This window comes from Panulirus ornatus, chromosome 10 (assembly GCF_036320965.1).
Source record: "Panulirus ornatus isolate Po-2019 chromosome 10, ASM3632096v1, whole genome shotgun sequence".
Lineage (NCBI taxonomy): Eukaryota > Metazoa > Arthropoda > Malacostraca > Decapoda > Palinuridae > Panulirus > Panulirus ornatus.
Window position 1 is genome coordinate 24773119 of NC_092233.1, and position 12993 is coordinate 24786111.

The 12993-nt window shown below is 47.5% G+C and overlaps 1 protein-coding gene across 1 annotated transcript in view; it reads right to left on the minus strand.

Moving 5' to 3' along the window:
* The window catches only part of sdt (MAGUK p55 family member stardust), a 963188-nt gene that overhangs the window by 342317 nt on the left and 607878 nt on the right, over nucleotides 1-12993 (minus strand). The window contains 1 exon segment of the mRNA XM_071665600.1: nucleotides 6836-7608. Coding sequence (XP_071521701.1) covers nucleotides 6836-7608 — 773 coding nt within the window.

A 12993-nucleotide genomic window follows, 5' to 3' on the forward strand; every position in this document is an offset into this window, starting at 1 on the left:
CCTTGAACTTCCATCTCTCAGCGATACACTACAAACTTTCCGATGTGAGCCTATGAGAGACGCTCAAGCAGATGTGTCAGATGACTATTACCCGCAGGAGCTACAAACCCGCGCGAATGAAGACTTACGAGCCAACACTTCAGACATCTCCAGTTCTACCCCCAACCCTCCATGACGCACGCCCGCTCCAGCACACGAAACCAGTAATTACGGTAATGCTTCACAAATGTATAAATACATACAACTAAATGAGAGGGATGCGCGTGATATAAGTATCTGTCGATTATTAAGAGAAATAGATAACGAAACAAGTGGTTATGAGCAAATAAATATTCTACCTTGTTTATAATTGGTCCAGGAACAATTTCATTGAAAGACTCCCAGTATTACTTTTCGAAAGGAACATGCAGCCCAAGGCCCCGCTACTTCCACAAACAGGGTATGTGCTCACAATGATACAGCTTTATATAAATATATATATATATATATATATATATATATATATATATATATATATATATATATATATATATATATATATATACACACACACTAGCACACTCTTCCCTAACATAAATCCTCTTGTGTAGACGACAGACGACTGCATGTTTGGGTTTGGACCCTGACACCCAGGAGTCAGCCAGACGGAAGCGAGAGTGAGGATGACGCCGCCCAGCAGTAACAAGCTCAGCACACGCTTCCTCCTGTCTTTTTTTTTTTTTTTCTTTTTTTTAGCATACATGACATTGGCAAGAACATGCCCCAATGACAGGCACGTAGGATGAAAGGAGAAGAACGAGGATTCCCTTTTTGTCCCATGAAGTGTAAATAGATGTTACTTGCCATAATCCTAACGAAAATATACAAGTTAACGAAGGCGATAAGATAAACACAGAGGGGATGGAGACGACGCACGGGCTGATGCGCTGGTCTGGTCCGACTCCTGTACAGAGTTTTTCTTGCGGATATTTGTTACGACCCCACCCACAGTAGGGTACACAAAAGCAACCTTAGAAGGGCCGTAGGTCAGCGGTGTGGGAACTCCTCGTACATGCAAAAGCCGATAAAAAAGGCGACGCAGTCATTCGAAAAAATAAATACACAAGAACCCCCATCATGAACTCATCATGAAGAACACCAGCGTTCAACGCCTGCATGTCTCAAGGACCTAAAACTCGACGTAGCTCCTACCATCACCAGCATCATCACCATTGCTACACGCTCATACCAAGTGGTTATTACAGGGGCTGGGCAGTTCCGGGTCGCTCTCGCCCATATCAAGTCGCCTCTCCTGCCTGCATAACGAGTCTCGATTACCTCCATTGTACTGGTCACCCTTCACTCCCGCCCCCTCAGTCCCGTGGTTATGTGCCTGGCACTGGGCGACACGGAGATTGGGGAGGCTCATATCACCACTGCATCAACTGGGAATTGCTTTATTTATAGTATGCGCGTGGCAGTGTGCGTGTGCGGTGTCCCCTGGCCAAGGCAGACACACCACCGTCGTCGACCAACGCCGCCGCCGTACCAACATGAACTTGTTCAATCTATTGTTACTTTTAAACTTTTCCTACATGTGTGAACACTTTTCTCTTTCAATACATAAACTATACAGAGATTTCAAGAGAAATGTCTCTCATGAAACTGTACCTCAGTGAGGCGCCACACTAGCCACTACCCCACCACGTGCCCACCACTGGCAAAGGCAACTTGGCCACTCGCCCGATCCCACCCCGTGCCACGACGGTAAGACCCTTAGGTATGATTACGTGACCTCTTACCTGGTCTTTAAAGGGTTAGGTCAAAGGACAGGTCGTCTTACTCATTGGTCGTAGTGTTGCGTTCAAAGAGTTTACTGAAGTTAAGCTACAGACTCAATGGTAGGATTCACTGTTTACCTACACTTCAAGTTCATGGCATGCAACTTTAACATCTACTGAACTGAAGGTAAATAGAGAATTTTGCTTCTGAGTCCGAAATTTTCACGCTGTACCATGATTTGGTCCCCAATAATACAAAATATAAAATGACAGAACATATGGAATACATACGGAACGCTATTATGAGTTGCTGTTGTACTGATTCCTACTGATACATCGACCTGTGCTTGTGTGGCTGCTGTACAAAAAAAGTGTTTTGACGGTGACGTGTTATCATGTGTGGATGAAGTAACGAACTAGGTCGTAGTGACGGCCAACTGCCGGTAGAGGCGCTGTGTGCGCCTCTGTGATGTTGCCCTCTGTCTGGTGTTTGTAATTCATGGTGACCGATATGGTACGGGTAAAACACCCTTATCATAACTATCTAGTGAAAAAAAGAGTAACAGGAAAAGAATGAAACTGATAAAATCACTCCGATAAGAAAAGCAATACGTAAGCAAATATATGTACCAAAGTCCCAAGTCCAGCAGTCAGTATGTTGAAACAGTCGAACGGCAGCAATCAACATCAGTAAAGATACCACAGTGTATACATACATCACGCAGCCACAGAATTAATTTCGCCAAACACGAACACCAGCAATGATGAAGTTCGTCAAAAGGTATTCACAACGCTTCATTATCTACTCAAGCAGTATGACGCAAACTTAATACAAGGGACAATGACATTTCCTGTTTCTTTTTTCACTGAAATACATTTAAAATGGTCACTATCTGGCGATGTTATCGGGGGGGTCTTCAACCCCACAGAATCGGGCTGACCCCAGGATGTTGAATAGGTTCGTTGGTCGACCAAGCTGTTGGAAGACACCCACAGCCTTCAGACCTAAATAACTCCCAAAGCCTGATTGGTGTGGTACACTTTGTGGGCACTGTGTACTCTTAAAACTTTTCTGCTGAGCATCTTATGCCCTTGCTGATGGTAGGTAGATGGCAAGGTGATGAAGAATTTTACGAAGTGTTCCATATGGGACTGTAGCGCCAAGTAGGATATTACTTCCGAACATAGGTTGAAAACCATACCTTCTAGGATTTTCCAGGTGCAAATGACATATTTCTCCCCTCTGCTCTCTAGGGAGCTGTAGCCTCACGAGATTTCAGCCCTTCCCAGTAATTTTATTCCTTACCACATTAATCTGGCATGTGAAAAACCTCTGAACACTTTCTAATTGAACTAAAAGAAAATACATTTATCACAGCATATGATGTATAAGATTATCAAATAAATAATAATCGGTATTAATCAAAGACTGACATGAATGATACAGCGAAGTCCTGCTGTCACCTTGATGACGTACGCCCAAGATACATACACAAGCCTAGCCGATGATGGCGGGCAACACATTGCCTAAGGAACGCAAACTTAACCTCGGAATCAGAATCAAAGACACGGATACACGACTCAGAACAATTACCATGACAGTGTTGCATGGAGGAATATTGTGGGTTGAGATTACAGACAGGCAATGTGCTTACCTGGCGTTGGGTGATAAGGTGATAAGAAAGCCCCAAGAAAACAAAGCAGCACAAAGGGCAGTACACATTTAGTCTGAGATACAGCCGGACCCTTACCAACAAGACCATAAACCATACAGTTCCAAAGGCAGTGGAATTAGTCAAAAAGCAACCTCTTTATCAATGCAAATGCAATTCATTCTGAACTTAAACTTTTGTGTGGAAAGTGAAAAAAAAAAAAGCATTTAAGATTAAAAGTCCATTTCCACTTAAGAGCATTGGACCCAGCCCCCTGATTATAACGTTACGCCCCTTGGATATGATGGCTTGGCCTCTGACCTGACCCTTAAAGGATCCGGTTTGGGATCAAACAATCATACCCGAGGATCGTATAGGCGTGTTCAATCCTACCTTCGTGCTCGGGCGGTTAAGAAAAGCACGTGCGAATGAAATCCGAAGCTATATGTACGTGATCCAAGAAGGAAAAGCCAATATGTGACTTAAGACACACAAACGTAAGTTTAAACACATGTATTGCAATTGTTATTGTACACATGACAGGTCAGGTATGCTGCTGTGCCATCTGAACATGTGTAAACTTATTACAGGCATTTCTTTCAGACCTATCCGTTTTCCTGCCTATTTGTACATATTTTGGCCTCCCTTACCGGAAGCTTAACCCGTTCTGACCACAAACGTCTCAGTAACTCTAGCTGTTCCTCAACAGAACGATTCCACAAGGACGCCGCCATGTTTATTTACTGCAAAGTAAACAAACAGTGGCGCTCCAAGCGGGGAGGGCTGTTAGTATGTGCTGGGATAAGGGCACAACGTTCTCTTTCCCAGTAACCACATTTTCTCCAAATCATTTACAGATGTCTTTACATGATGGGAACGGAAGTACTTAGTAACAGGATAATAATTCATAATTTTCTTCCGCCTTTCGGTTTCAGGGCTATCGACTGCCAAGGTCATTATAAGACCGTCAAAGGACGTCATTAACGTTAAAAAAAGAGAGGAATTCAAGACAAACGGACGTCACTACCGTTAAAAGAAGAGGAATTCAAGACAATCTAAAAATCATTCACTTTCTCACTTCAAGTTTGGCCCTTGCAGAGTGAGTGAGGAATACAGGAAGAGCTGATATCCGCTGCGGCTGCGGCTGCGGCCCCATGCATTCGTCTCGAAGGCTGGCATGACACTGACATAGGATCCTTCGCCTCCCCAGGTCTGCCATTCCCGATTACAATTCTACTATTAATCTCTCAAGTTCCAGCAGTAATATCCCTTAAAGGCACTGCCAGTAAGGGTCGATTTACAGCTCTCCTGGAGAGGAAATTAATCTGATTAATTTCCCTCCAACGGAACCACAACCCCGGCATTGTGTCCGCGATGCCAAATGACTTCCACCGCGCCCGCCTCGTAAGTCACTGATTAGAGTCAAAAACCCTAGCAATTCCCAGATTCTTCTTACAGGGAGTCGTAACTCTGGGCAGTTCCAATCCTGCTGCCTCTTGAGATGGTGTGCTAACGTATCTGATCATCTGACTGATAGCTGGGCCAAGGGAAGGACACATGGGGCAGATGTATTGCAGGCAGTGGGAAGGGGACTATATAGAACGAGGAGAGGGAAGGGACAATCAGAAAGGGCGATCGGAAACAATTTAGGAGAGGAAAGGGAAGTTAATGTATAGAGTGATACTGGGTAATGTGGGAGGGGAAAGCGGTAGCAGTAAATATGGGGGACGAAATATGACGTTGGCATGGAAGAGAATATGGGAAAGTGTTGGAACCCCCTCAGGAAAAGTTGTAACCGAGAGAAGAGCGGGAAGACAGCAAGGAGGAGTGTGAGAGGTACTGAGAGACGACTGAGGGAACATTGTGAAGACAGGGTAAGCTGGGTTAACGTCGAAGTAGAAGGGGGGAAAGGAGTAGAGAATGTTGAGGGGAATGGGATACTACATAGCAAGGGACGGTGGAGGCGAAGACGCAGTAACACACACAATAAACAAATGAATCATCCAGCCGTAAAGCAGAAGCAACAGGTCATCGAACACAAAAAACGTCCATCCCAAACACACGCAAAGAACACCAGCCAGTAAGGCATGAAGAGACACGATGATAACAATAAATACATAATGTAAAGTGAGACAGATGCTTGAGCAAGGGCGACTGTCTTGAAAATGAAGAGCGGGTCTTGATGACTGGCTGGATGTTTGGGCTTTGGGCCTCATCAACTACCAGGGTCATTAAAGCCATCAACGTCAAGTCACATCACCCAATTGGAAAATCTGTAACATCTTCAGGTGTCGAGGTTAATCCTAATACCACATACCCTCTCACCATGCATGAGGCTCTCGTAGATCTCTGTTGAGGAGGGCGAGGCAACAGTCTTGTTGTTGAGATACTGATCACAGGAACTGAATCTTAAACTAATCTACAAGGGTGTAAGTACCACTTAGGTGAATTTCAGGTCCAGGTGAGCACCTCTACCTAATACTCCATGCATACCTACGTGTCATATTACACAGTTGTGCTCAAGGGTGCAGCAGCCGGGTACTGTAGCACAACCTTCTTTGTAATCAGCTTCACACTGCGGGGCAAGTTAGAAACGGATCCACTCGCAGTAACTAACGACATTATTATACAAACATGCGGACACAGGTGTTTGTGGTCAGCGTCTTCTGTCTCCATCCTGGTTGTTTGTTTGGTTGGTGTGGTGAGAAGGGCCACATGTATAGTGGGAGTGTGTGTTCGTCTTCCGAGTTATCCTTAATACCTGAAGAAGGTGTTGAAAGACTTTACGGTCGGTGGTTCGTACTGCCTTGACGTTGAGGGTCTTAAATGTCCCTAGTAGTTGATGACTAACGAACCAACCTGGTTAGTTCGTTGGGCTATAGACCCATCAACTGCTGGGGAAATTAAAGCCATAAAAAAATCTTTAAAATTTTCTTCAGGTGTTGAATAATTTCCAAGACTAAATACATGATCATTATGTATATGGCACTTGCTGTCTCATTCAGTATTTATATCCTGTTAATGCATTACGAGAACATAATCTATGCATGCGTGTGTGTATGTGTGTAGTACACGTGTGTGTTGAGTATGGTTACATAATAAACACGTATCACATACAAGTAAACAGTTTCTTTACTGGCTTCTACCACATGGTTTTTGTAAGTGTGGTTCAGAGTCATGACTCTGTAACCATGGTGGTGGTTGGGCAAAAAGGGAAGCAGGAGGAACGCTCTCCCTCTAATGGGTGCGTGCAAACGTTTTCTCCCTGGGTCATCAACAATTTCCAAGGGATTACGGAGGGACATGGGAGCCAGACACACACGGCAGACGTGGTGGTGGGGTGGGTGGAGGGTGGGGAGGAGGGGGGAGGAGGGGGGTGGGGGGTGAACTCGAAAAGACCAGTCTAAAGTGACCGTTGCATACCTTGTGCTGTCGCGACTCTCAATGCTGCTGACGGCGTGGAGTGGAGTCTTGGCCCGCACCTCCTGGTGGGGCTCGTGGTCTAACAGCACCTCCCTAGGAGACCCACGCTCTCGTCGGCTACCGCGGGACGACCTCTTGGACTCGGAGCGAGTAATACCGTAGGTCTTCTCGGGTGTACCTGGCAGGGAGTCACCACTTTCACTCAGACACGCTCCCTCCAGGTCAAGTCTGTCCTCACTGTCTGTACGGTCGCACTGACCTTCCGGCGTATCGTCCTGGTCCAGGTCCTCTGTATCGTCGAGGGTGTCGTTTAAATCGTGGGTTAGTTCGAGCTCGTCACCGCTCTTGTTAGCCTCGGTCTCGGCCTCGACCCCGTGGTGGCCGTTGGTCAGCCTGGCCGAGCTGCGCCTCTTGCTGGAGCGGCGCGAGCTGCGGTCGGCGCTGGGACTGTCGACGGTCTTGAGCGTGGGCGCCTCCCGCCGGGGGCTTGGCGTTAGGGGCGAGGGCGGGGTGTCCCGGGCGCTGCGCGAAGAGTGCTGGCGCCGCGGGCTGGGCGACGTCCGGTTAGGCGTCGACGACCTGGATCGTGATCTGGCACGCGGGGCTTCCGAGGTGAGGTTTGGGACGCTGGTGACGTAGATGGGCGAGTTCTCGAGAACGCCGTTGACGTCGTCTCGCTGTTCCTTGGGGTCGGGTTGGGCGGGTGAGCGGCCGCCCGGGCTGGGCTGACCCCCGCTGTTGCCTACACTCACTACACTCTTGTGTGGCTCCAACTGAAAGGAAAGAAAACAAGAATCAGTCACAGGCGCACTAGATAGACCAGAGAAAACGGTCATGGTCCGGCTACTGTGACAAGGAGCCATGACATCTACGGAAAATGGCATGTGTGTCTTACTCTGCCTCACCTGATGTGTGAGGGTCTTCAGTCTAGCTAGTCTCAGGGGCACAGGTCATACACATCCCTAAGGGTATATCTCAAAGCTTATCAAGATTACATCGGGTTTATGAAGCATCACTAGTAAGTTGCACTACAGCTTGTCCAACAATCATTTCCAAGATTCACTTGGTCAGTCAACGTTATAAGTCATCCCAACACAGCTGTGGACTTTGTCACTAGAAGAGAGAGAGAGAGAGAGAGAAAGAGAGAGAGAGAGAGAGAGAGAGAGAGAGAGAGAGAGAGAGAGAGAGAGAGAGAGAGAGAAGGAGAGAGAGAGAGAGAGAGAGAGAGAGAGAGAGAGAGAGAGAGAGAGAGAACTCACAACGAGGTCAACTTTCTCTTCTACAAGACAAGGTTCCTGTCGGAAACTGTACTGAACTCTGTCCCATTACAAGACACTACATTATGGCCAGCTGGCTTTCTATCAGGTTGATGGACGTCAACGCTTTTTTACTGACGATTACCAGAGTCACCGATACTTTCCCGCCATTTCTTGAATCCAGGCTGGCCTCAGGCAGTGTGTCGACCCTTGTCTCAGGGTCATGAACAAGCCTTTTAAGATGATACGCCTCTGATGGAGGGAGAGAGTCAGAGATCTAAGACCTGTAACCAAGCACTCTGGTGATTAACTACATATACAGCACTTCTCTGACGGAAATTAAACCTCTTAAGCACGAAGTTACGATCCTTGAGGACGACGGTACGATCCCAGAGCAAGACGATACGATCCCTAAGCACGACGATACGATCCCTAAGCACGACGATACGATCCTTAAGCACTGGGTACGATAGTTTAGCACGACGGTACACACGCCCTGAGCATGATGGAACGATCCTTAATGAAGCACGACGGAACGATCCCTGAACACGACGGTACGATCCCTGAACACGACGGTACGGCCCCTGAGCACGATGGTACGGTCCCTGAGCACGACGGTACGGCCCCTGAGCACGACGGTACGGCCCCTGAGCACGAAGGGACGATCCCTGAGCATGACGGTACGGCCCCTGAGCAAGACGGTACGGCCCCTGAGCACGACGGTACGGCCCCTGAGCACGACAGGTACGATCCATGAGCACGACATTTCGATCCTTGAGTGTGACCACCCAATTCTTAAGCAGGAACGGGACGCTCCCTCAGGCATAAGAGGACGGCATTTTGACCTAACCCTCAAGGGTCAGGTCAAAGAAACTGGTCATCAATAACGTAAGGGTCATATCATGGCCCTCAAGGGGTAACTGTGCTCCTCCTGGCTGATACGACTGAAAAGCGACGACCCTCAAAGTGTTTTCGTGATTTCAAGATATACCAGGATCTCCCCTGGCGGTCACGCTCGTAACATACCATGGTGAATACCTTGGTGCAGTCTGCGGGGGTCTTCAACCCTGGTGCTCCATTTCCTCCGCCCCGAAACTGATTTGCTACGCTTTCGAGGAGGCGCGTCCCCCCCCCCCTCATGCGGGAAGGAGAGGGCTGTTCATTTAGTTGTTCGCTGCAAGTTGCCACACAGCTACTCCAGAAGCCAGGTGTCTATTGCCTGCGTGTGCCTGGCTAACGTTCTTCCACCAAAAAAAAAAAAAAAAATCTGTTCTTGTCGTCACCTTAAATCTACCTACATTCTTTTCTATCACGTATTCCTCTCAGTACTTATTACAACCATGTTGTTAAACAGTTCCCATAATGGAAACTAAAATTAACTACATATTTCTTTCATTACTCCCTTCATACACACTGAGCCTAAGTTTGGAATTCGAGTCGACTCAACTGGTTTTATCCAAAGATCTTTTACGTCTCTCAAAATATATTCTACTACTGCTGTGGCAGCTGCAGTGATGCATACCAGCAAGTTGCTTACAGACACATCTGGTCTGATGCATATCAAATGCACTGCAACCATGATGCTTACCACCAACCATACTGCGACCATGATGCTTACCACCAACCATACTGCGACCACGATGCTTACCACCAACCATACTGCAACCATGATGCTTACCACCAACCATACTGCGACCACGATGCTTACCACCAACCATACTGCAACCATGATGCTTACCACCAACCATACTGCAACCACGATGCTTACCACCAACCATACTGCGACCACGATGCTTACCACCAACCATACTGCGACCACGATGCTTACCACCAACCATACTGCAACCACGATGCTTACCACCAACCATACTGCAACCATGATGCTTACCACCAACCATACTGCAACCACGATGCTTACCACCAACCATACTGCAACCACGATGCTTACCACCAACCATACTGCAACCACGATGCTTACCACCAACCATACTGCAACCACGATGCTTACCACCAACCATACTGCAACCATGATGCTTACCACCAACCATACTGCAACCACGATGCTTACCACCAACCATACTGCAACCACGATGCTTTCCACCAACCATACTGCAACCACGATGCTTACCACCAACCATACTGCAACCACGATGCTTACCACCAACCATTCTGCAGACCACGATGCTTACCACCAACCATACTGCAACCACGATGCTTACCACCAACCATACTGCAACCACGATGCTTACCACCAACCATACTGCAACCACGATGCTTACCACCAACCATACTGCAACCACGATGCTTACCACCAACCATACTGCAACCACGATGCTTTATCACCAACCATACTGCAACCACGATGCTTATCACCAACCATACTGCAACCACGATGCTTATCACCAACCATACTGCAACCACGATGCTTACCACCAACCATACTGCAACCACGATGCTTACCACCAACCATACTGCAACCACGATGCTTACCACCAACCATACTGCAACCACGATGCTTATCACCAACCATACTGCAACCATGATGCTTACCACCAACCATACTGCAACCATGATGCTTACCACCAACCATACTGCAACCATGATGCTTACCACCAACCATACTGCAACCACGATGCTTATCACCAACCATCCTGCAACCACGATGCTTACCACCAACCATACTGCGACCATGATGCTTACCACCAACCATACTGCGACCATGATGCTTACCACCAACCATACTGCAACCACGATGCTTATCACCAACCATACTGCAACCACGATGCTTACCACCAACCATACTGCAACCACGATGCTTACCACCAACCATACTGCAACCACGATGCTTACCACCAACCATACTGCAACCACGATGCTTACCACCAACCATACTGCAACCACGATGCTTACCACCAACCATACTGCAACCACGATGCTTACCACCAACCATACTGCAACCACGATGCTTATCACCAACCATACTGCAACCACGATGCTTACCACCAACCATACTGCTACCACGATGCTTACCACCAACCATACTGCAACCACGATGCTTACCACCAACCATACTGCAACCACGATGCTTACCACCAACCATACTGCAACCACGATGCTTACCACCAACCATACTGCAACCACGATGCTTACCACCAACCATACTGCAACCACGATGCTTACCACCAACCATACTGCAACCACGATGCTACCACAACCATACCTGCACCCGGATGCTTACCTCCAACCATACTGCAACCACGATGCTTACCACCAAACCATACTGCGACCACTGATGCTGTATCCACCAACCATACTGCAACCACGATTGCTTACCACCAACCATACTGCAACCACGATTGCTTACCACCAACCATACTGCAACCACGATGCCTTACCCCAACCATACTGCGACCACTGAGGCTTACCACCACCATACTGCACCACGATGCTTACCACCAACCATACTGCGATCACGATGCTTACCACCAACCATACTGCAATCCACGATGCTTACCACCAACCATCACTGCAACCACGTTGCTTACCACCAACCATACTGCGACCACTGGATGCCTTACCACCAACCATACAGGCAACCAGATGCTTGACACAACCATACTGCGACCACGAGGCATACCACCAACCATACTGCGACCACTGATGCTTACTCACAACCAATACTGCAACCACGATGCTTACCACAACCATACTGCAATCCACGAGTGCCTACCACCAACCCATACTGCACCAGATGCTTACCCCCAACCCGTACTGCCGACCACTGATGCTTATCACCAACCATACTGCAACCATGATGCTTACCACCAACCATACTGCAACCACGATGCTTTATCACCAACCATACTGCAACCACGATGCTTACCACCAACCATACTGCAACCACGATGCTTACCACCAACCATACTGCAACCACGATGCTTTATCACCAACCATACTGCAACCACGATGCTTTATCACCAACCATACTGCAACCACGATGCTTTATCACCAACCATACTGCAACCACGATGCTTTATCACCAACCATACTGCAACCATGATGCTTACCACCAACCATACTGCGACCACGATGCTTACCACCAACCATACTGCAACCATGATGCTTACCACCAACCATACTGCAACCATGATGCTTACCACCAACCATACTGCAACCATGATGCTTACCACCAACCATACTGCAACCACGATGCTTTATCACCAACCATACTGCAACCATGATGCTTACCACCAACCATACTGCAACCATGATGCTTACCACCAACCATACTGCAACCACGATGCTTACCACCAACCATACTGCGACCACGATGCTTACCACCAACCATACTGCAACCACGATGCTTACCACCAACCATACTGCAACCACGATGCTTTATCACCAACCATACTGCAACCACGATGCTTACCACCAACCATACTGCAACCACGATGCTTATCACCAACCATACTGCAACCACGATGCTTACCACCAACCATACTGCAACCACGATGCTTTATCACCAACCATACTGCAACCACGATGCTTACCACCAACCATACTGCGACCACGATGCTTACCACCAACCATACTGCAACCACGATGCTTTATCACCAACCACACCACATACCACTAACCATACTGCAATCCACACCACAAAACACCTACCACACAACAACCACAACGCTTACACCCAACACACTGCAAAAGTACTCACTCTACTGAAACCAAAATAAAAAAGGACGATCATAAAAAAAAAAAGTCCATTTCCAAGAAATCGTCTCGATTCCATTTTCCAAATGCACATCTGAGTACTGTCCCTGCTCGGGTTTTTATAGGTTCATCTTCCCCTGACCAAAACTTTTCACATTGCTCAGAACTTCGATCAGAACCCAATCAGAA